Source organism: Hyperolius riggenbachi, chromosome 2 (assembly GCF_040937935.1).
Source record: "Hyperolius riggenbachi isolate aHypRig1 chromosome 2, aHypRig1.pri, whole genome shotgun sequence".
Lineage (NCBI taxonomy): Eukaryota > Metazoa > Chordata > Amphibia > Anura > Hyperoliidae > Hyperolius > Hyperolius riggenbachi.
The window spans coordinates 124,583,190-124,605,902 of NC_090647.1; the positions used below are offsets into that span (position 1 = coordinate 124,583,190).

Sequence of the window (22,713 nt, forward strand, 5' to 3'; positions counted from 1 at the left end):
TTTATGTAATATCAAGGCGGCCCAGAGATCCCTTCAGATGCTCCATGAGGTACCACTTGGTATATTTAAAATGTTCCATTAAAGTTCTTATCTCGTCATTTGTAAATGTTGCCAGGATAAATCCTTTCCATTTCTTAAAAAAACTTGCTGTCTTCTTATCCTTATGGATGATTGACTCAAGCCTGTCTTGGTTGAAAAGATGCTGAAGTTCTTCTTGTGTGTCCCATACAGTAGGGACGCTTGGAAAGTCATCTGTTGAAGATGACTTTCCGAGAAGCTATAATGATCAGATGTACTAACTTGCTAAAGTTCTGGCTATTTTTTGCATTAGGATCTGCCTTGTCGGATTCTACATAGTTAAACAAGAGCAATAAGCGGGCATGGAGTCAAGTTTAGGTTACATACCCGTTTGATATATACCAAGATATCATCCCAAAATGTTACTATTGACGGACAAGAATACAAACAATGGAACAAATCTGCATTTTGCAGGGAGCATTTAGGACATCTCGGTGAGTAATGCGCAGGTGGGGTTTGATACTTTATGTTGAAGGCGAATTTGGCCCTGTGGATCAATTTAAGCTGTGATTCCCTCCATGTTCCCGGTACTATGTTGTGAACCCCTCTACATCCCGCCAGTATTTTTTCTTCTAGGTTTTCACATGTTATGTCTTTTTTCCATTTAGTGAAATTATTCTGAGCTTTGGTCTCCAAGTTAATTTCTTGTAGTCTAGCGTGAATTTCTGATAAAGATAGTTGAGGGAGGTGAGGAGAAATAAACTTGTCAAAGGAGTCCAAGCAGGCTACCACTGACAAATCTTTTATTTTGCTCCTTATATATGATTGTAATTGCCCGAGGTATAAAAAGTGGCCTCTAGGTATCCCAAATTTTGCTCTAATCTCGGGAAATGTCAACAGCTTCCCCCTGCGCATATCACAAAGATGTCCCAGACATTCAATTACTTTTTCTTTCCAGGTTAGGAAACCCCCGTGAGCCAAACTGGCTGAGAAGTTTGGGAGACCCCATAGTGGCATGTACTTAGAGATTTGCTGGGGTACATAGAATATCTTCCTTAGGGCTCTCCAGGCCATCACTGTGTCCCTAATTACTCTACTGTTTTTGAGTTTTGGGGGCATATATTTTTGTGTGGTATGGAGAAGACCAGGCAACGAACATGGGTCAGAGAAAGATGCTTCTAAGTAATAATTTGAATGATTGCTGGTGTTGTTCAGCCAGTCTCTGATATGTCTACTCAGACATGCTAGATTATATCGGCGCACATCTGGGATTGCTAGGCCCCCCCATAGTCTAGGAAGTGTCAACTTCGAGAGTGCTATCCTCGGCTTTTTATTTTTCCATAAGAACCTAGTCAGGGCTCTATTTATGTCTTGTATATCTGTATGTTTTAACAGCAAAGGGATTGTCTGTAAGGGATATAGCAACCTGCCAAAAGTAATCGATTTGATTAACCTTCTTGGCGGTAACCCCGAACGTAGTTCGGGGTAAGCTGCCGGAGGGTGCCGCTCAGGCCCTGCTGGGCCGATTTGTTTAATTTTTTTTTTGCTGGACGCAGCTGGCACTTTGCTAGCTGCGCCAGCACCCCGATCGCCGCCGCCGCGCGCCCGATCGCCGCTATCCGGTGCGGCGCGCGGCCCCCCCCCCAGACCCCGTGCGCTGCCTGGCCAATCAGTGCCAGGCAGCGCCGAGGGGTGGCCCGGGACTCCCAATGACGTAGTGACGTCGGTGACGTCATCCCGCCCGTCGCCATGGCGACGGGGGAAGCCCTCCAGGAAATCCCGTTCTTTGAACGGGATTTCCTGATCGGAGATCGCCGAAGGCAATCGAAGAGGGCGGGGGGATGCCCTGGGCTCGATACATGATATAGAAAAAAAAATTTAAAAAAAACTGCTGCGCTCCCTCCTGGCGGATTTTTTTATACCGCCAGGAGGGTTAAAGCAGCTCTTCCCGGAAGATTAATAGGCAAGTTCTCCCAGCTGATTAATTGCCGTTTTAAACTTGCGCTTAGTGGGACATAATTCAGGGAGTATAGCATGTTCGGGTCCTTGTGTATCTTGATGCCTAGATACGTGATCACTGAGCTAACCTTGACAGGAAGATGTGACAAAGTGTGTTTGGGCGCACAGGGAGAAAGGTATAAAAGTTCACATTTAGTAATATTAACTTTGAATCCGCTAAATGATCCCACTTTTTGAATGATTTCAAAAACCTTTTCAAGCTGGGACTCCGGGTTCCTCAAAAATAATAAGATATCATCAGCGAACATGGCCTGAAAGATCACTGCGTCCCCTATTTCCATCCCATCTATATTCCGGTTGAGCATCTGGGTTAGAGGTTCCAATGCTAGGTTAAACAAGAGGGGAGATAAAGGGCAGCCCTGTCTAGTTCCCTTTTCAAGCGCAATTTCCTGCGATAGGAATCCCGGGGTATATATCCGCGCCTTCGGGTTAATATGCATTGCTTTAATTAGTCGTTTAATGCCCCCCTGGAAATTCATTTTGTCTAAAATTTTCTCATCTGTTTGCATTTTTTGGGGGAAATCCGCCAATCTGGTTGCATATTGTAGGGAAATCTGCTGACAATCTGGTTGTATTTTGTGGGGAAATCTGCCGACAATCTGGTTGCATATTGTGTGGAAATCTGCCGACAATCTGGTTGCATTTTGTGGGGAAATCTGCCGACAATCTGGTTGCATGTTGTAGGGAAATCTGCCGACAATCTGGTTGCATTTTGTGGGGAAATCAGATTTCCCCACAAAATGTTTGGGTGGGAGGTCCGAGGTCCGTGGGGTTGGAAAAGGTCGAGGGGGGGGGGGGGGGGGGCGCATAATTTTTTTTTTGCTATGGGGCCCAGTCATTTCTAGCTACGCCCCTGTCCTCTATCTTTGGAAAGGAAATGGCAAACCCTCCTGCTCCTAGGCAGTATGTGATTGGATGTTACTGATCTGCTGAATCACTCCTCCTCTGGCATTGCAGACAGGTCGGCACATGTGAGCTGTATCACTATGAGGATTGCCAAACCAACACTGTTGTTTACAGTATTTCTGTTCGATCATTTCATGAATGGGATAAGCCTGAAAATCACTGGACCCAAAACCTTGCCTCCTCCTCCATTTGCACCATACATCAGCATTTTCATCAATGTACAGGGTGGAACATTAAAAAAATAGCGTTCACAACATGATCATTACCGTATGTGTGAGTTAACAATTTTCTGATCGCAGACTTGATTTAATCTTGCAGTCACATAGTTCCCCTCCTGAGTGTATAGGGAGATTACTGCAGTAGCTGAATTGTTATTATTTTTATTTATATAGCGCCAACATCTTCCGTAGTGCTGTACATAGTCCAAAACAAATAGTGGGGAGGATAAATACATGAGACATTTAAAACTGTGTACAATCAGGACATCCAGCAATACAAATACATACATACATAGTTGATGTGTGGTTTGAGACATCACCAATACCAGGACATGTTCATATGATAAATTACAGCAGAATAAGAAACACTAGGGAAGGTCTCTGCCCTTGGGAGCTTACAATCTAGAGAATCCCTCCGTTCTCAGCCATGAGACAGCTGTGTAATTGCTGCATTCCCTGCACATAGATTTAGATGATTAATAATGGTTTTATATGTTTTTGTTTGAATTACAGTATTTACTAATGTTACCTAAAATAATAATTTTCAGCCATCAGAGGACCTTCGTCCTGGAAGTGATGGGCCGGCACTGTGGGTAAGACCTCTCGCTTAGCTGCATTAAGCATATAAGTTATATTGTAAGATGTTCATATATAATACTCATGTATCTCCCATATCCTATCTTCCCCGTATTACAGGTACCTGGCTTTAGTGACCGCTCTGGCCTGTGGAGCTGACTGGGTGTTTATTCCAGAGTCTCCGCCTGAGGAAAACTGGGAAGAACATCTCTGCAGAAGACTGAGTGAGGTATTTGAACTTCTGTTTTTACTTACCCTTCAGTAAATTGCTGTGCAATGAATATGTTGTGCTTTATGCCATCTCACCAACAGTTTTTCTTTGTCTTTACACTGCCTACATTGCACTGCGCTTCGGAATATCCTTGTTAAATGTATGGATCACACAGATTTTATTACAGCGCCCCCTGCTTGTGAATTTGCTAACAACTGTGTCCTCTTTCAGACAAGAGGACGTGGATCAAGACTGAACATTATAATTGTTGCTGAAGGAGCCATTGACCTGAATGGTAAACCTATCACATCGGAAGATGTAAAAAATGTATGTACGAAATTAATAATTTATTATGCTGTTAATTAAACTGACAACATGGGAAATTACTGGCAGTGAAGCCCGGACTATGATTTGTAAGGTGATGAGGATCTGTGATATAGAATAGAAGGTTACTATATTTTTAAGCAACTGAATGACAATTAACGGTAATAAATTTTCAAATTCATCAATGTTAATCATTCAACAGCTAGTAGTGAAGCGCCTGGGATATGACACAAGAGTAACCGTTCTTGGACATGTCCAGCGTGGTGGAACGCCTTCAGCTTTTGACAGAATTCTGGTAAGAATTGCTTAAAATTTTGGATCCATTTTTACACAGTTACACGCATAATGGTGGAAGTTTATCAGTTCTGTCACACAACAAGGAAGAGCAGAGCGGGAGTGGTGGAGGACAGATTTAATTTAACAGGGCAGCTTAAAGCGGACCCAAACCAAACATTTTTTTTAATTCAAAATATTTAGTTGCACCACTCTGACACATACAAATATAAATAAACACTCCTTCAAGCCTATAAGCATTTCAGTGCATGCTTTTCACCCTCCTCTTTGCATAACTAGGGTTATACAGGTGGCAGCCATTAGCAATTCCTCCTTTGCTGGACACAATCTACTCCACCAGTTTGCTGGATTATTTGCCGGCAATATAGAAGGAAGGGAGGGGTTTCTTCAATAAATGTAAAATATTTTATATTTGTCATTATGCAGCTGAAAAAAGGCTGCTATTTATTATTATAATTTAGAAAATAGATTTTATTTCTGAAATCTTGTATTTTTAGTTTGGGTCCACTTTAAATTATAAAGTACTTTCTCCTCTGTTCTGTGTTCAGATAAAACATGCCCTAGACCAGTGTTTAGCATCGTTTATTTGAATGCTTACCAAATACTCCCTGATTTTGTTAAAATGTTCAGCATGGTGGAACCCCTTGAACATTTGATAGAAAGAAGTGGACTTCTTTATAATCCATTTTTCAACCGTTGCATATATAAAGGCAGACATTTATCATTTCTGTTGCAAAGCAAGGAAGACCAGAGCAGGAACGGTAGAAGACAGATTAACTATAACAGGGCAGCTTGACTTATAAAGTACTCTCTTTGCTGTTTCAGATAAAACCTGCCCTAGACCAGTGCTTAACAAATTTTTTAATGTACCCCTTACAAGACCCTGTGCTTACCAACCCCCCCCCCATTAAATTACCTAAAATTTAAGTAATATTTAATGTACACCTTAAAGCGGACCCCCGGTTTGTTCATAAAGTTATAAACCTATGGGTAGCGCGGTGGCATAGTGGTTAGCGCTTTCGCCTTGCAGCGCTGGGTCCCCGGTTCGAATCCCAGCCAGGTCAACATCTGCAAGGAGTTTGTATGTTCTCCCCGTGTCTGTGTGGGTTTCCTCCAGGCACTCCGGTTTCCTCCCACATCCCAAAAACATACAGATAAGTTAATTGGCTTCCTCCTAAATTGGCCCTAGACTACAATACACACACTACAGATATAGACATATGACTATGGTAGGGACTAGATTGTGAGCTCCTCCGAGGGACAGTTAGGGACAAGACTATATATAATTTGTACAGCGATGCGGAAGATGTCAGCGCTATATAAATACTAAATAATAATAAAAAACCCTTACCCACCCACCAACCGTCCTCGAGAGTTTTTTAGCGGGGGTGTTGTCTAGACGCTAGAAGTAGTGGAAGGCCTGGGATGGAAGACACGGCAGGTGATAATAGCTTTATAAGAGAAGAAGACCCAGTAAATATGTGAGGTCTGCTGGAGGAGGTCCGCTTTGAGTACCCCTTTGGAAATATACATTTATTAATCAAACATCTTTCTTACTGTATATAAAAGACTTCCAAGCATTTCTTATTGCTTTAAATCATCTAAACCGTGTATTCAAATTATTTAATTAATCATTTTCTTAAAATACAAAATGTATAATGTTTAATTGGCTTTATTAAGCTCGAATACCCCCTGAACCCATGAGGAGTACCCTTTGAGGTATGCATACCACATGTTGAGAACCTAGGCTGTACCAGTGTTCCCCAACCCTGTCCTCAAGGCCCACCAACAGTGCATGTTTTGTGGAAATCCACAGAGGTAGTTAATTAGCTCTGCTAGGACACTATTTACCTCACCTTTGTGAATGTTTGTGGTTTTCTGCAAAACATGTACTGTTGGTGGGCCTTGAGGACAGGGTTGGGGAACTCTGCTGTAGACCACTTGTTGCCTATTTGCTTTTCTGTCTAAAGCTAAGTACACACTTGAGATAAAAGTCTTTGGAAAATGAAAGATCACAGACCAATTTTACCACCTTCCATGTAGTATGAAAGCCATACCTACACAGTCTATTCTATTTAACGGAGTACCCCCATGAGATAAAAATCTTTGCAAGATGCTGTACACAAAATGCTGTACGCATGCAACAGATCAGTATTTGCAAAAGATCAGTTCCTGCAAAATAGAACTAAAAAACAAGAGGGGAAAAAAAAAAACCCACAAGGACACCGGGAGCCCTTTCTGGTGCATTATCTTTTATAACTAGAACTAGTATAATTTATACTCACAAGTGTCGGTTGCTCATAGAGGCAACCACTCATCTAGACATGTGGGGAAGTCCCGTCCCCACTCGGTCTTTCAACGATTGGTCGCTGCTCCTTAAAGAAAAAACTTCACTCCACCAAGGTGCAGTGAAAAACCCCACACAGTGAGGTGATAGATAGAATCTGTAAGAGTAGGAGGCGCCCTTGAAGATTAAAAAAAAAAATGTTTTTAATCGGATGTCTCCTTGTTTAAGGTAGGCAAGAAATGTTATATTTATACTTTTATATCTACTATTGACGAATATATACACCTGAAATATCACCGTCAAGGGCGCCTCCTACTCTTACAGTTCCTCCAAAATGCATTTATAGTCTATGATATCTGCAGATCTCATACACACCTTGTTTAATGGACATTCATCTGCAGATCAGATCCACCAGGATGGATCTTCAGATCTGCAAATGAATGTCTGATCTGCAGATGATTGTCAGTTAAACAAGGAGTGCATGAGATCTGCAGATAGCATAGACTATGAATGCATTTTGCAGAAACTGATCTTTTGCAGTACAGCATCTTGCAAGTATTTTTATCCAATGGGAGTACTCAACTTAAAGAGGTTCTGTGGAGGGGTTCAAAAAACAAACGCCGACACTTACCTGGGGCTTCTATCGGCCTCCATTCCCCGCCGCCGGCCCTGGTCTATTCTTGCGTCTAACTAGACTTCCACATGCATCATCAGGAGCTTACTGCGCAGTACAAGAAAACTTCATACTGTGCATGCGCAGTAAGCTCCCGATAGAAGCCCCAGGTACGTGTCAGTTTTTGTTTTTTAACCCCTCCACAGAATCTCATACTACATGGAAGATGGTAAAATTGGTCTGTGATCTTTCATTTTCCGAAGACTTTTATCTCTAGTGTGTACTTAGCTTAAGATATGTTCAATAGCTAATGGAGAAAAAATTGTCACACCAAAATTTCCAATACTGTGGTCTTCATATGTGTTTGCACAACCTGCTCCTAATATAAGGGAAATAGATAGCTCCTTACTAGACGAGAGTATGAACCTATTGCAAACTTGCCTGATGTATCGTCTTTAAGTCAGGCAAATGGAAATACTGGAACAGTCTGGGAAGAATAGGCTGCTCCACGTCATGCTGTGCATAGTGTATGCAGAAGCAAAAGGGGACATGCATAGGTGAGGCGAGGCGAAGAGCAGCTGGAAAAGAGGGGGAGAGATGAGGGGGGTAAGGGGCAGAAGACAGACAGGAGAGCACCGTAAGACTGACTCAGTCTAGCCATACAGAAATTAAAAACGCTATTTGGAGCTTGAAGGCCCCATTTCTGTGCCTCTTTGCACCTTGCTAAACATGTTACTCTGCATATCCAAGAGATGTAGATATATTAAATGTCATGCCTTTTGCAGGAATTTCACAGGATTGTTTGATACCTGTAGATTGTGTATCCAGTATACATATGACAGCAACTTTTCAACTGAATGACTCCTCAAAGATGTTTTTGTGCTTTCATATAGGAGGAAAATGAACATTCATTTTAACAACATAAATCCTTTTTCAGAATTCTAGAGTTATATTCTTGTAGATCGGTTTTCGCAGTATTCTAAAGTGCTTGTTTATTTCTTTAGGGAAGTCGTATGGGTGTAGAAGCTGTGATGGCTTTGCTGGAAGGAACACCAGACACACCTGCTTGTGTGGTCAGTCTGTCTGGGAATCAAGCCGTCAGACTGCCGTTAATGGAGTGTGTTCAAGTGGTAAGTCCCCAACATGTCTTTGCTTTTGCTATATATTCATCTACTGTAGGTGCTATATCCAGAAGAAAGACTACACCAGTCAGGCACAATATTGAAACCACTGACAGGAGGGGTGAATAACGATTATCTCATTACAGTAGCACTTACCAAAGTTTAGCATATATTAGACAGTAAGTGAACAGTCCAATTTTGAAGATGGTATGATGGGAGCAAGAAAATTGCGCGGGTGAAAAGATCTGAATGAATTTCACAATGGCCAAATTAGGATGACTAGAGGACAGTGTCAGAGCATTTGGAAAATGACAGGATTGGTTGGGTGTTCCCAGTATGCCATGGTTGATATCTACCAAGCCAAGGAAGCAGGGGTGAGCCTGGGGTGCCTGGCACCTGGGTGCAAGATTTTCTCTGGCGCCTATGGGAGTAGTTAAATTAACCGCGCCCAACCACATAACCACACCCATGTCCTGCCTAGTCACACCCACAACTTCCACCTCTTTACGCATGCATGTGATACCCCATTCCTACCCCTCTTCCATGGGCTTGCTCCTGGCTGGCTTTGGCTGCCTGCGAGTCTGCTAGTCTCTGGACTGACTCAGGCTGAGAAGCTCTGCGAGTGTGATGCAGTCACACACTGTGTATTTATGGCTGCCTGCCGCCACCCTACTCTCGCTCGCTGTCGTCGGCTCCCCCCCCACCAAGCGTGAGGTGGGCTGCCTGTATCTTTCCCATTGCGCCACGCAGCCTGCCAGTGTTGACAACCTTTCACGTTATTTTTTACAAATACCTAAAAATTTACTGACAAAAGATTTTTACTGACAAAATTTCCCCACTAAATGCACATAAGGGACAGCGTTTCACCAGTAAATGCACGTAATGACAGACAGCCTTTCATCAGTAAATGCACATAATGAGAGACAGCTTTTCCCCAGTAAATGCACATAATAGGAAACCGCTTTTCACCAGTAAATGCACATAATAAGAGACAGCATTTCACCAGCAAATGCACATAATAAGAGACAGCTTTTCACCAGTAAATGCACATAATAAGAGACAGCTTTTCACCAGTAAATGCACATAATAAGAGACAGCTTTTCACCAGTAAATGCACATAATAAGAGACAGCATTTCACCAGCAAATGCACATAATAAGAGACAGCTTTTCACCAGTAAATGCACATAATGACAAACAGCCAGTGTCCCCAGTATATGTAGCCAGCCTGGACCCCCTTTAGGTAGTGAGCGACAGGGAGCCCCGTTTAGGTAGTGAGTGACAGGGACCCCTTTAGGTAGTGAGTGACAGGGACCCCTTTAGGTAGTGAGTGACAGGTACCCCGTTTAGGCAGTGAGTGACAGGTACCCCGTTTAGGCAGTGAGTGACAGGGACCCCTTTAGGTAGTGAGTGAAAGGGACCCCTTTAGGCAGTGAGTGACAGGGACCCCTTTAGGCAGTGAGTGACAGGGACCCCTTTAGGCAGTGAGTGACAGGGACCCCTTTAGGCAGTGAGTGACAGGGACCCCTTTAGGCAGTGAGTGACAGGGAGCCCTTTAGGCAGTGAGTGGCAGGGAGCCCTTTAGGCAGTGAGTGACAGGGAGCCCTTTAGGTAGTGAGTGACAGGGACCCCTTTAGGTAGTGAGTGACAGGGACCCCTTTAGGCAGTGAGTGACAGGGAGCACTTTAGGTAGTGAGTGACAGGGACCCCTTTAGGCAGTGAGTGACAGGGAGCCCCGTTTAGGTAGTGAGTGACAGGGACCCCGTTTAGGCAGTGAGTGACCGGGACCCCTTTAGGCAGTGAGTGACAGGGACCCCTTTAGGCAGTGAGTGACAGGGACCCCTTTAGGCAGTGAGTGACAGGGACCCCTTTAGGCAGTGAGTGACAGGGACCTCTTTAGGCAGTGAGTGACAGGGATCCCTTTAGGCAGTGAGTGACAGGGATCCCTTTAGGCAGTGAGTGACAGGGACCCCTTTAGGTAGTGAGTGACAGGGACCCCTTTAGGCAGTGAGTGACAGGGATCCCTTTAGGTAATGAATGACAGGGACCCCTTTAGGCAGTGAGTGACAGGGAGCCCTTTAGGCAGTGAGTGACAGGGAGCCCTTTAGGCAGTGAGCAGGGCCGGATTTACCATAAGGCACACTAGGCACGTGCCTACAGGCGCCTGATTGGTCAAAGGCGGCATCTCTTTCATGTCCCCTTTAAATTTAAAATAGTGAAAAACAATAGCGGCCGCTCGCGTCCTTATTTACATAATAATACAGCGGACAGCGGGCGGCCGCAACTACAGACAGGGGCGGGCAGCTAGTGACAGCGCACACACACATAGATAACGCCGCTCTCCCCACCCACCGGCCGCCGTTTCCATGGCTGCACGCAGCGCTGCAAACAGCTGCTGCGTGCATAGGTGGCGGGGGGCGGAACGATTGTCCGTCTTCTGGCTGGGAGTTTAAACTTTAAAGAACCACGTGGGCGGCCAAGACGAGGCGGGCATGGCATCACTTACTGCCGGGGACAGCGTGATTAGCCTACCCTGCCTGCGCCAGTGCGCCCAGCCCCCTGATGGAGTGGGAGAATTGGAGAGAAGGTGGAGGAGGAATCAAGCGGCGGAGCCGTACAGCACAGGTAGGCAAAAAGGTCCGCCCCGCCCCCTCTCCTGTCCTGTTCTAAATCAGCCAACATATGTATAAGTGACAGGCGGGGAGGGGGTGGACGAAACAGCTCTGCCCCTTTAGGTCGTAGGAGATAGCCCGGCCTCGGCTGCACAGCACTGCACTGTTTATTTGTTACAGCTCCGCTCCCCGCCCCTTGTTTCCTGCTCATTAGGGGACCTGGGGCTGTTATGGTGTGTGTGTGTTCCTTAGGGGGGCCTGGGGCTGTTATGGTGTGTGTGTGTTCCTTAGGGGGGCCTGGGGCTGTTATGGTGTGTGTGTGTTCCTTAGGGGGGCTGGGGCTGTTACAGTGTGTGTGTGTGTTCCTTAGGGGGGGCTGGGGCTGTTACAGTGTGTGTGTGTGTGTGTGTGTGTGTGTGTGTGTGTGTGTGTGTGTGTGTGTGTGTGTGTGTGTGTGTGTGTGTGTGTGTGTGTGTGTGTGTGTTCCTTAGGGGGGCTGGGGCTGTTACAGTGTGTGTGTGTGTGTGTGTGTTCCTTAGGGGGGCTGGGGCTGTTACAGTGTGTGTGTGTGTGTTCCTTAGGGGGGCTGGGGCTGTTACAGCGTGTGTGTGTGTGTTCCTTAGGGGGGCTGGGGCTGTTACAGTGTGTGTGTGTGTTCCTTAGGGGGGCTGGGGCTGTTACAGTGTGTGTGTGTGTTCCTTAGGGGGGCTGGGGCTGTTACAGTGTGTGTGTGTGTGTTCCTTAGGGGGCTGGGGCTGTTACAGTGTGTGTGTGTGTGTGTGTGTGTGTGTGTTCCTTAGGGGGGCTGGGGCTGTTACAGTGTGTGTGTGTGTGTGTGTGTGTGTGTGTGTGTGTGTGTGTGTGTGTGTGTGTGTGTGTGTGTGTGTGTGTGTGTGTGTGTGTGTGTTCCTTAGGGGGGCTGGGGCTGTTACGGTGTGTGTGTTCCTTAGGGGGGCTGGGGCTGTTACAGTGTGTGTGTGTGTTCCTTAGGGGGGCTGGGGCTGTTACAGTGTGTGTGTGTGTTCCTTAGGGGGGCTGGGGCTGTTACAGTGTGTGTGTGTGTGTGTGTGTGTGTGTGTGTTCCTTAGGGGGCTGGGGCTGTTATGGTGTGTGTGTTCCTTAGGGGGGCTGGGGCTGTTACGGTGTGTGTGTGTGTGTGTGTTCCTTTGGGGGGCTGGGGCTGTTACGGTGTGTGTGTTCCTTAGGGGGACTGGGGCTGTTACAATGGCTTAGTATTTGTATGTGTGTTTGTGTTGTGTACAGTGTGTGTGTTTATAGGGTGCTCTGTGGTTGTTTTCATTGCTTTTTTGATGGGGGAAGGGGGATTCTATAGTTAAAGGGAATCTGTGTCCTTAACGCTGCTGCAAAAAAGTTTCACTTACTTGGGGCATCTACCAGCCTCCTGCAGCCATCCTGTGCCCTCTACGTCATCTTCTCTGGTACCCCGCTGTCAGCTAGTTTCGCCTGTAAAGATACGTGTTCCCACTGCACAGTGTTCCCTGCACCAGTGGGAACGTGTGCAAAGATACGCGTGGCGGCCTGCCTACTTCAAGGCGGCAAAATCGAAGCTAACAGTGGGGGACCAGAGGAGACGTGACTGACGTAAAGGGCACAGGATGGCTGCAGGGGGCTGGTAGATGCCCCAGGTAAGTGAAACTTTTTTTTTTGCGTTAAGGTTCCTTTAATTGGAACCTGGGACAAGAAGCGTCTCCGGTTCCATACTTACCTGGAGCTTTCTTAAGGTCGTTCGTCCCTCGCCATCTCCCTGTGTGGCTCCGGTCCCTGCCAATTCAGCCCGCAGGTGCAGATTGCTCCCAGGGACGGGAGCTTGCCAGGCCACGCATGCGTGGTGAAGTGCGACTCAGCCAGGATTTTGGGCTGAATTGCCAGGGAGACGGCGAAGGATGTGCAGCCTTAAGGGGGCTTAAGGAAGCACCATGTAAGTATGGTATCTGAGACTCTTCTTGTCTCAGGTACACTTTACAGGGAGAAAAAAAAGTGCACCTTGGGGTACTTATCTTGGGGAGAGGGAAGCCTAAAGAGGCTTCCAGAATCCAGTCTTCCTCAGTCTCCTGGATCCAGCGCTGGCACCCTCAAAAGTCCGCTTCTTGGTGTTGCACGTAGGCACAGTAATGGCTTTCCACTCAGGCTCTGGCAGGAATAGCTGGGCCCGATCGTGTTCGCTCTACTGCACAGTCATCTTACGTCTGCACTGTAAAGTGGACCCGATCAGGTTCAGTTATTTCCACCCAAGCGGGAAGCCGCTATTGTGCCTACGCGCACTGGCCACTTGTTATTGTATTTTGGGGGCTGCCAGCACTGGATCCCCTCTGCTGAGAAAGACAGGGGAAGTCTCATTAAGATGCAGAGGCTTTCCCCTCCCAAGATATGTATCTGATCCTTTTTTTATTCTTAATTTTTGTGTGGCATGGAGGTGTGGCCTGTAGTGAGGGGCGGGGCTTAAGGCGCCAAGACTTCTGTGCCTATAGGCTCCTGAGCTGTAAATCCGGCCCTGGCAGTGAGTGACAGGGAGCCCATTAGGCAGTGAGTGACAGGGAACCCTTTAGGCAGTGAGTGACAGGGAGCCCTTTAGGCAGTGAGTGACAGGGAGCCCTTTAGGCAGTGAGTGACAGGGAGCCCTTTAGGCAGTGAGTGACAGGGACCCCTTTAGGTAGTGAGTGACATGTACCCCCTTTAGGTAGTGAGTGACAGGGACCCCCTTTAGGTAGTAAGTGACAGGGACCCCTTTAAGCAGTGAGTGACAGGGAGCCCCGTTTAGGCAGTGAGTGACAGGGGGCCCTTTAGGTAGTGAGTGACAGGGACCCCTTTAGGTGATCAGTGAAAGGGAGCCCCTTTACGCAGTGAGTGACAGGGACCCCTTTAGGTAGTGAGTGACAGGGACACCTTTAGGCAGTGAGTGACAGGGACCCCTTTAGGTAGTGCGTGACAGGGACCCCTTTAAGTAGTGAGTGACAGGGACCCCTTTAGGCAGTGAGTGACAGGGACCCCACCCCCACTAGCCGCCGCCGCTCCCCCCTCACCTTGCAGCAGTGTCAGACCTCAGGATCAGCGGCGACCCTACCAGTAAGAGCGAGCGCCGGACGCACCCGCTCTATATGTGGAAGGGATATCACTTCCACATATCAGTGCGGTGCGCTAGGTCCTAGCGCCCGCACTATTGGTCGCCGCCTGATCGAGGTCTGATGCGGCGGCGGCTAGAGGGAGGGAGCGGCAGCCAGAGGGGGTGAGCGGCGGCCAGGCGGCGCAATGCACCCGCAGCACCCACCCAGGCGCGGCCCTGCAAGGAAGGATACCAAGTGTGAAGCAGTTTGTTTCGGCGTTCAGTGCTAACTATTGAGCACCCTGTGCAAGGGTTATTCGGTAATCACCAGACCCCGAATTACTTCTCCCTCCGAGTTGCTACAACTCAGAGAGGTAATAGTATTTAACGCCACTGAGAATTTGTGCAGCAGCAGGGTAAGCCATAATTTGGTTCACCCAGTTCACCGGCAGTGTACCAATACGTACTCTACCAAGTGAAAGAGCTACAAGGTCCTGAGTGCCCAGGCCTCATTCATGTATATGGGGAGCTCAGGTTGTCCTGTCTGCTCTAATCCCTCTGAAGTAGCACAAATTGCCAAAAAACATAATGATGACTATGGCAGAATGGTATCAGGACTCAGTGTATTGCAACTTGCTGTGCATGGCGCTACATAGCTGCATACTATTCAGAGTATTATGATGATACATGTTTTCTTTTAGACAAGGTGGATGTTAACTCGACACGTGCCATCTATTTAAAGACTGTTGCAGACCACCAGGGGTGCCGCTAAGCCCAGGCAAACCAAGTGGCTTCTTGAGGCCTCACCCAAGGGCCACCACTGCCTCCCCGTCACTCACACACACATCTCAGATCAGCGGCAACATGCCACTTGGGGCCACAAAAATCTTAGCAGCACCCCTGCAGATAACAAATATTCCTCCATGGCAACAGTTTACTCTTATTCCACAAAGGCAGATCAACTACAAATGTTCTGGTGCCAAACACCTTCTGAGGTCTTGTGGAATCCATACTTTGACAGATCTGAGCTGTTTTGGTGATAGAACGGGAACATATATATTAGGCAGGTTGTTTAGATATTTTGTGTGATGTATATTTCAAATTTTTCCACAGGTTCCATATACACTGGAATATAAAGAGAGATTCTGCCCCAAAAAAGTCCTCTTATTTATAGTCTAAGCCACCCTTCCCTGTGTCCAGACATGTATAATGTATCCAACCCCCACCGCTGGTTAAACTAAGTATTGTACTGATGTTTCACCTTATTGCAGATGCTGTGGAGTATGCTGGAGAGCTCGTGTAGAGCTACCTTTACTGTATTTCAAGGTTCTGGGCTCTTCTTTTCAGCCCACAACTCAGTTGAAGAGAAGAGCCTGGCGTCTTGGAACATAGAAATGATAGCTATTCACAACTTTTTCGGGACGCTCAACTGCTATATACAGTTAGGTCCATAAATATTTGGACAGAAACAATGTTTTCTCATTTTGGTGCTTTGCATTACCTCAATTAATTTTAAATGAAACAACTCAGATGCAGTTAAAGTGCAGACTTTCAGTTTTAATTCAGTTGGGTGAACAAAACAATTACATAAAGATGTGAGGCAATTCATTTCAGGGGCTGAAAGTTTGCACTTCCAGTCCATCTCGGTTGTTTCATTAAGAATTCATTGTGGTAATGTACAGAACCAATATGAGAAAAAAAGTTGTCTCTGTCCAAATATTTACGAACCTAACTGTATTCTACATTGGGGAACACTATGGAGGAACCCTCGGTGAAAGTGGGCGACTTGTGGGAATCACGTTGTTGCATACTCGATTATTATCCTAGTGATGGGACCAATGGGAAAAAGCATATTAATGGGAATAAAGGCATCCTCTATTTGTACTAGAGTTAACGATTTGGTTTTTTTTTTTGTTCTCCCAGTTAAAAATGGGGGCTAATTTAATAATTATATGGTACATGTAATTTTTAAATCTATATCTTCAGATTTATGGTCTATGCGGTCCTCAACCGCTTTCTCAACCAGGGTTCCATAAAACCCCAGGGGGTTCCTTGAGGACATTCCAGGGGTTGCCTGGTATTTTCTCTCTGAGACTGACCTAGTTGGAAAGGTTAAAAAGTAACTTATTGATTCCTCTATAGAAAGAAGGGCTAAATTGGGGGTCAATATAATGAGTGCAGTCATAAAAAAACTGTATGCTAGTGAGGCAGTATAATAAAGAGACTATTATAGGAGAGAACTATAATTGTGGGAACTATAATAAGAAACACCAACACAGGTTACTGCAATAGGGAGCACAATTGAGGAGGAACATGAAAAGCGGGCTAATCAAGGAGGCTGTTACCATTTTTAGCCACAGCTTCTTTTAAAGACTGTGCCTCCTGCAAAATAAATCCCAACACTTTGGATCTACAGGAGTTCCCTGCTGTTTCAAAGGTTTCTCCAGGGTAAAAAGGTTAAGAAAGACTAACCTATACAGTAGGTTTACATTGAATTATAAGAAGAGTAGTCTTTTCAGACAGGACTACCTTCATCTCCCCACTCCCTCTTTACACAATTGTATTATTCATTTGCCATTCAAAATGTGTAGCTTGTGACAGAGAAAGGGACATCTAAATTGGAAGAGAGTCCCAGGATGTGTAATTTTTGTAACATAAGCTCTGATTTCAAGTTCTGCAAGCATTCACAGAATTTGTAGAACTCTCATATTCACTTCAGGGGAAGATCAAAAGTGTTTTTGTTTTTTTTCTCTGTTAGTAATAATTATTTCATTTTTATTCACAAGTAAATGAAAAATATACTCCCAGAGTTCAAGTCCCTCTTTTTGTATTTTATTTTTCATGATGGTAAATCACTGTTTTTTTTTTGTTTTGTTTTTTGTAGACTAAGGATGTAACACAGGCTATGGCTGAAAAGAGATTTGCTGATGCTCTTAAACTGAGAGGAAGGTAATAAATAAAAAGCTAAAACCAGCATCAACACATTTACATTATGTATGTATATTCCATTTATGTGATTCTGGCATGCAGAAGAGCTCCTTTGGTGATTCTTAACTATTATGGTATGCATTACAATTCAGGTGTGAACAACCCATTTGGGGCAGCATTCACTAAAGGCAGTTCCGTAAAATAATTTTGTTTGGTAAAGTACCACATTCGGTATTTTACCCTTTTTTTCTAAATTCACAAAAGATTTTCTCCATGAGGCAGAAGTTAGATTATTTACTGAACAAACATGCTTCAATTCACTAACTCCATAAGTGTCACTTACCAGCTATGGAGCAGGTCGGTGGTGAGGCAGGGAGCTGCGTGTAAGAGTTGGGGTTTACTGCCACAATACACTGTGTCCAGTGCAGCTCTGACATCCGTTTAGATGTGCTGCAGCCACCAGAGGAGCAGATTTACACATCTAAAGGGATGCAGAAAAGCCTAAAAAAATGTCACTTTCCTCTTCTCTGTGAGAGTGAAGACCCACCCAAAACCCTGTCGCATCAAATCAGTGTGAGAATCAGGGCTGTGTGGCTCTCCCTAATGGCTGTGGGACAGATTTATCAAAGCATTACCTACAGTTTTATCCTCTTAATCTGTTCTAACCAGCAGGGAGAACAGTTCTGCATGATAATAAGAACCTTCTTAAATCCTAGCTAATAGTGGCAATTTAGCATGAATTTCTAGAGCTGCACTACAGTTAAGAAAAGTACAAATCAATCCCTAAACTGGCACAGATTAAGAAGTGCTTGATAGCAGTTCAACAGATGTAGAACTGCAGGCTAGACATGATTGCAGAGTGCAGGCTAGACATGATTTATGTGGTGCTCTTCCCCCTGCTAAATTCCTCCTCAGAGCCTGCTGCTATCAATACAGCAGGTGTGTTGGTTACCTCAGCAACAGCAATTCCCCTCACACACTGCACTGTCTGAGAGACCTTCCTAAGGCCTCTTGCACACTGCAAGCAATTCCGATTCAGATTCCGCTTTTTAATCTGTTTTTACATCCGATTCAGATTCCGATTTGCAGGGAGCAAACTGCAAATCGGAATCTGAATCGGATGTAAAAACTGATTAAAAAGTGGAATCTGAATTGGAATCGCGTGCAGTGTGCAAGAGGCCTAACTCCTCCTATTTTACAACAGTTTTAGAAGGAATCTGCACTATCTAATGATTTCTGAAGATGCCTGAGACAGTTCTGCATGGCTTTCTAAAAACCTACCAATACTTTGTCTCAGACACTCTTGATAAATGTCCCCCCAGAGAAAGCATGGAAAGAGTGTGTTATCGGCTGGTAAGAGCTGGTGAAAAATACTGAACACTTTTGCCTTTTGCTCGATTTACCAAATGCATACATTTTTGTGAATTGCAATTTCTTGAGGCAATTGCCGTACAAGTAGGTAATTTACCTCGCTAGTCTGTAATGCTAATTTTATGTGCGTTAACAGGTTTAGTGAATTGGAATTTGTGAAGGTGATCGGTAATATCAGCTGTTTTTTAGCAATACTGAATGTGGTAATGCTTAGTGAATGCTTTCCTTTGTATTACCACTGTCAGGCTGGTTATTATAAAAGTTACAAATTATTCCCTCACAAAGGGATAAAACTTAACATTTATTTATACATTAAAAACTTCTAGGATTACTGTCATATTAGTATCTACGTTGAAGGTTGATACAGTAGGTTAGGTTATAAAGAGTAAATACTCATCCTACTATCAGCCAGATAATAACTATTTACAAAAAAAACCACCATACATGAAAAACCCGACATGTTTCACTTCCTATTTGGAAGCTTTCTCAAGGGAAAAGTGCAGTGCATTAAGTGCATATAGTGTTAGGATGCATTACAAAGTTATTAAAAGCATTATCAATAGTAGCATAGCGTATAGGCTTATGACAGCAGCCCAGCTTATTTGTTGATCAATTCAGGTTCTGTGTTGTTTATGGTTATTATAAAAGGAAGTTTTGCAATCCAACATTATTGGTTGTTACAAAACATGAGACTGTGGATATTATTTATTTTAAAAAGGAAGTTCAGTGGCCAAGAAAGGAGTCATCTTGGCAGACTGCAGCATGTTAATTTACCACTGAGTTTAGAACGTGAAAGGAAACACCTGGGTGCTTAGGGCAAAATCACGTTATTTTATTTGCTCCAGTTTGCACGGATACATGAGATTTAAAAAGGACCCCTATAGAGGTTTTATTTGTGTTGAAAACAATGACATGTTATAGAACTCACCTAACCTATTTCCACAGGAGTTTTGAAAACAACTGGAATGTTTACAGGACACTGGCTCACATAATGCCTTCTTCTACAAAGGTGAGAATGAATTCTATTAAATGTGGGTGAACAAATGCAAAATAGACAATTGCTAGTCTTTAGGTTTTTAACATTCTTTGAGCCTAATGTATTACTTTTTGATACACACAGAATGATTTTCCTGTTACTAAGATATGGTAGAGATATGAAACATTACCTTGTGTTATAAGACATGATTACTTTCACATGTGTTTCAAATGTCTTGTGTATTCATTGGAAAATAACATGTTTTTTGTTGTTCTTTTAATGGGAAAAATACAACTTTTTTGAGGAAAAAAAAAAAACCCACAAGGTTCAGCACTCTTCAAGGTACTTCTAAAAATTGCAATCTTGCTTTATTCAAAAGATTTCTTCCTGGGTCACGGCTTGACTTCCTATTGGAGGAAGCTAACAGAGGCGGAGAGCGGCGAGGGGAGCATCTTATCGAGGGGGAAATGCGAAGGAGGCTGATTGACAAGCCTCACATAAATAAAGCAGGCTAGCAACAAGCAGATTGACGCTAGCCTGGCGATCTTTTAAGGGGGAGGCAGAGCACAGGGGGGGGGGGGTCTGGCAGCTGTGATAGTATGGCACAGAGGCATGTCATTGTGCACATGACATGCCTCTGGGTCCTATTAGGATTTCAATATGCCATCTCGGGTTCCCTTTAAACATAAATATTTTTTGGCTTGAAGATGAGCTCTCTGCCCGAAACCGCTCAAGGCCAGTGTCTGCTGCTGTGGATTTAGAGACACGTTATGGTTTAATTTGGTGTCTACCATAATTCAACAACTACATAGCCAAATTAATCCAGTGGAACCAAGCATATTGATGGACTTTGGTTGTATTTTGATGACTATCTGCTACAGTGTTTCCTGGATACGTCACAGTGTTATTTGTTGCAAAGTATTCTGAATAAATTATTTGAATATTGCAAGATTGCAATTTCAGAAGCATCTTGGAGTGTGCTGGTCCTTGTGGATTGTTCTGTTGGTGTCCGGCCTGGGGCTCATGCGGACTAACCCTGCCCCTAATTTGTATGTGAGGGAGTGCAGCCAATAAACCCCCTGTTGTCTGTAGATAAAAACCACAAATTTTATTTGCCATTTTTGTTGGTATTCTAATTGTACTCAGTTAATAATTAGAAGCCAATATTTGCAAAAACAACAGTAATACACCCTTATGGCATACATGCGATTTCTGGACAAAGGGGACATTAATTTTCTTTTTTTTTTCTTTTTCTTGTGCAGGGGGGACGGTTTGGTTTAGCCATCAGGAACGGAGTTTGTGCAGGTGGGGGTGGTTAGAGATTAGGCGTCAGTAAGGTTTTTTTTTTCAAGGGGGCAGTTAGGGTTAGGCACCACCAGGTCGGAGTCTTAAGGTTAGGTACCACCAGAGGGGGTCTTAGGGTTAGGCACCACCGTAGTGTGTAGTGGAGGGTTCTTTGTGAGGGTAGAGTAGGGTTAGGTGTTGCTATAATAAAATATCGGTAGCAATTACCGATAATTTACTAATTAAAATTAACACTTTAACTAGTAGCGTATTGGTAAAATTACAGATATGCTACTACCGGCACTGTTCCTGCGCCCGATTTTCCAAGGCGTCTGAAATTCATATAAGCATACATATGTCATAGCTGTACACTAACCTGTTGTGTTGCCCTAATCTCTTTCCTTGCAGAGTGGTTACAACTTAGCTGTACTGAATGTTGGTGCCCCTGCTGCTGGCATGAATGCTGCTGTGAGATCCACTGTCAGGATTGGCATCATCCAGGGACATAGGATGCTTGCTGTACATGATGGATTTGAGGGTCTCGCCAAAGGACAGGTACAATTCTTTGTTTCTGGGCATTTCACATAAAACATTTTTCGCCTCGGTGAGCCTCTTGGCTAAGATAATTGCAATAAGCTCATTGCATTAAGGTGAAAATAAGAGTCTCAGTGGGTGGTACTATTGTATTAATCCTTAACCCTTCAATGCAATACATTGTACCATAGTCATTGCATAACATTAGGACAATGTTGCTGAGTTAGGTTGGCCATACATTACTCCATGGCCACCAGATCAACCATCAAATAGATCCCTCTTTGATTGACTCTGATCAGAGAGGGATCTATTACTTGCCCACAAACCACACAGATTTCCAATAGACTTATGTAATTTGTACCCCCCTCCCTCCCCAGACGGTGCAGAGTGTTACAGGGTTACCTATCCCATGGCGCTCCTCCTCTTGTGTTCTTCCTCTGTCTCTATGGCTGTCAGAGGCGCCTGTACCCCATGACCCCGCTGCATATACCTGAGGACTTGGGACATAGGAGGTGGTGCGACTGCACTGCTCTACACAGCCTGAGGGGGGGGTTGAAATCCTGCTACCGCCACACACCCATCCAAGCCCTTTCAAGTGAGATCTTTCCAGCATGCCGGATACATTTTATTGATGGACTTTGGACGGAAATTGATCAAAAAAATGATTGGGTGGTCACAATGCGGCATCGATCTGTGCCAGATTCAATCATTGTGATTGACTGCTTATACAGATGCCAAAAATCAAGTATTGTATGGGCACCTTTAGTGTTTGCAGCTGGACAAAGAGCAGACCATCCTAATTCTAAATACTGTATATACTCAAGAATAAGCTGACGCAAGTATAAGCCGACCCCCCAACTTTTACTTTAAAAAGCAGGAAAAAAAATGATTGACCCGAGTATAAACCGAGGGTAGGAAATGCATTATTCTCAAGTATATATGGTATGCATCACACATGGTAAAGCAGTGTGCTTTGTAAAAAAAAAAAAAAATAACATCTGCTGGAGCAGATTGTTGCCTGAAAGAGTCACCAGAAGATCTATCACTTGCCCGTCCAGCATATCCTTTTTGCTAGGTTCAGCAGAACATGACACTTAGATTTGATTCCTTCCTCAAAACAGCTTTACTAGTTTAGCTTTGTGCCTCCCCACCGGAGCGGACAGTGGCCACTTGCGACTGTGTTCCCCTGCACGTTTAGGAGCTGTGTGCCCCCCCCCCCCCTGCAAGAGCAGACAATGGCTGCTTTTGACTAAGTGTCTCGTCTCCACCCCCTCCCCCCCTCTCGCACATGTTGGAGCATATGCAGAGTGGTGCACTCACTGGTTCCCGCCGACAGGATTCATCTGCTTGTCTGTCGCAGTC

General features: G+C 44.7%; 1 protein-coding gene across 1 annotated transcript in view; it reads left to right on the forward strand.

Annotated features, from left to right (window-relative positions):
* LOC137545754 (ATP-dependent 6-phosphofructokinase, muscle type) overlaps window positions 1–22,713 on the forward strand; it is a 159,608-nt gene that overhangs the window by 100,029 nt on the left and 36,866 nt on the right. The window contains exons 8-15 of the mRNA XM_068267343.1: window positions 3,710–3,754; window positions 3,858–3,966; window positions 4,180–4,275; window positions 4,475–4,567; window positions 8,471–8,596; window positions 17,143–17,207; window positions 19,503–19,566; window positions 21,226–21,372. Of these exons, the coding sequence (XP_068123444.1) occupies window positions 3,710–3,754; window positions 3,858–3,966; window positions 4,180–4,275; window positions 4,475–4,567; window positions 8,471–8,596; window positions 17,143–17,207; window positions 19,503–19,566; window positions 21,226–21,372 (745 nt within the window). The remainder of the gene's footprint in view (window positions 1–3,709; window positions 3,755–3,857; window positions 3,967–4,179; window positions 4,276–4,474; window positions 4,568–8,470; window positions 8,597–17,142; window positions 17,208–19,502; window positions 19,567–21,225; window positions 21,373–22,713) is intronic.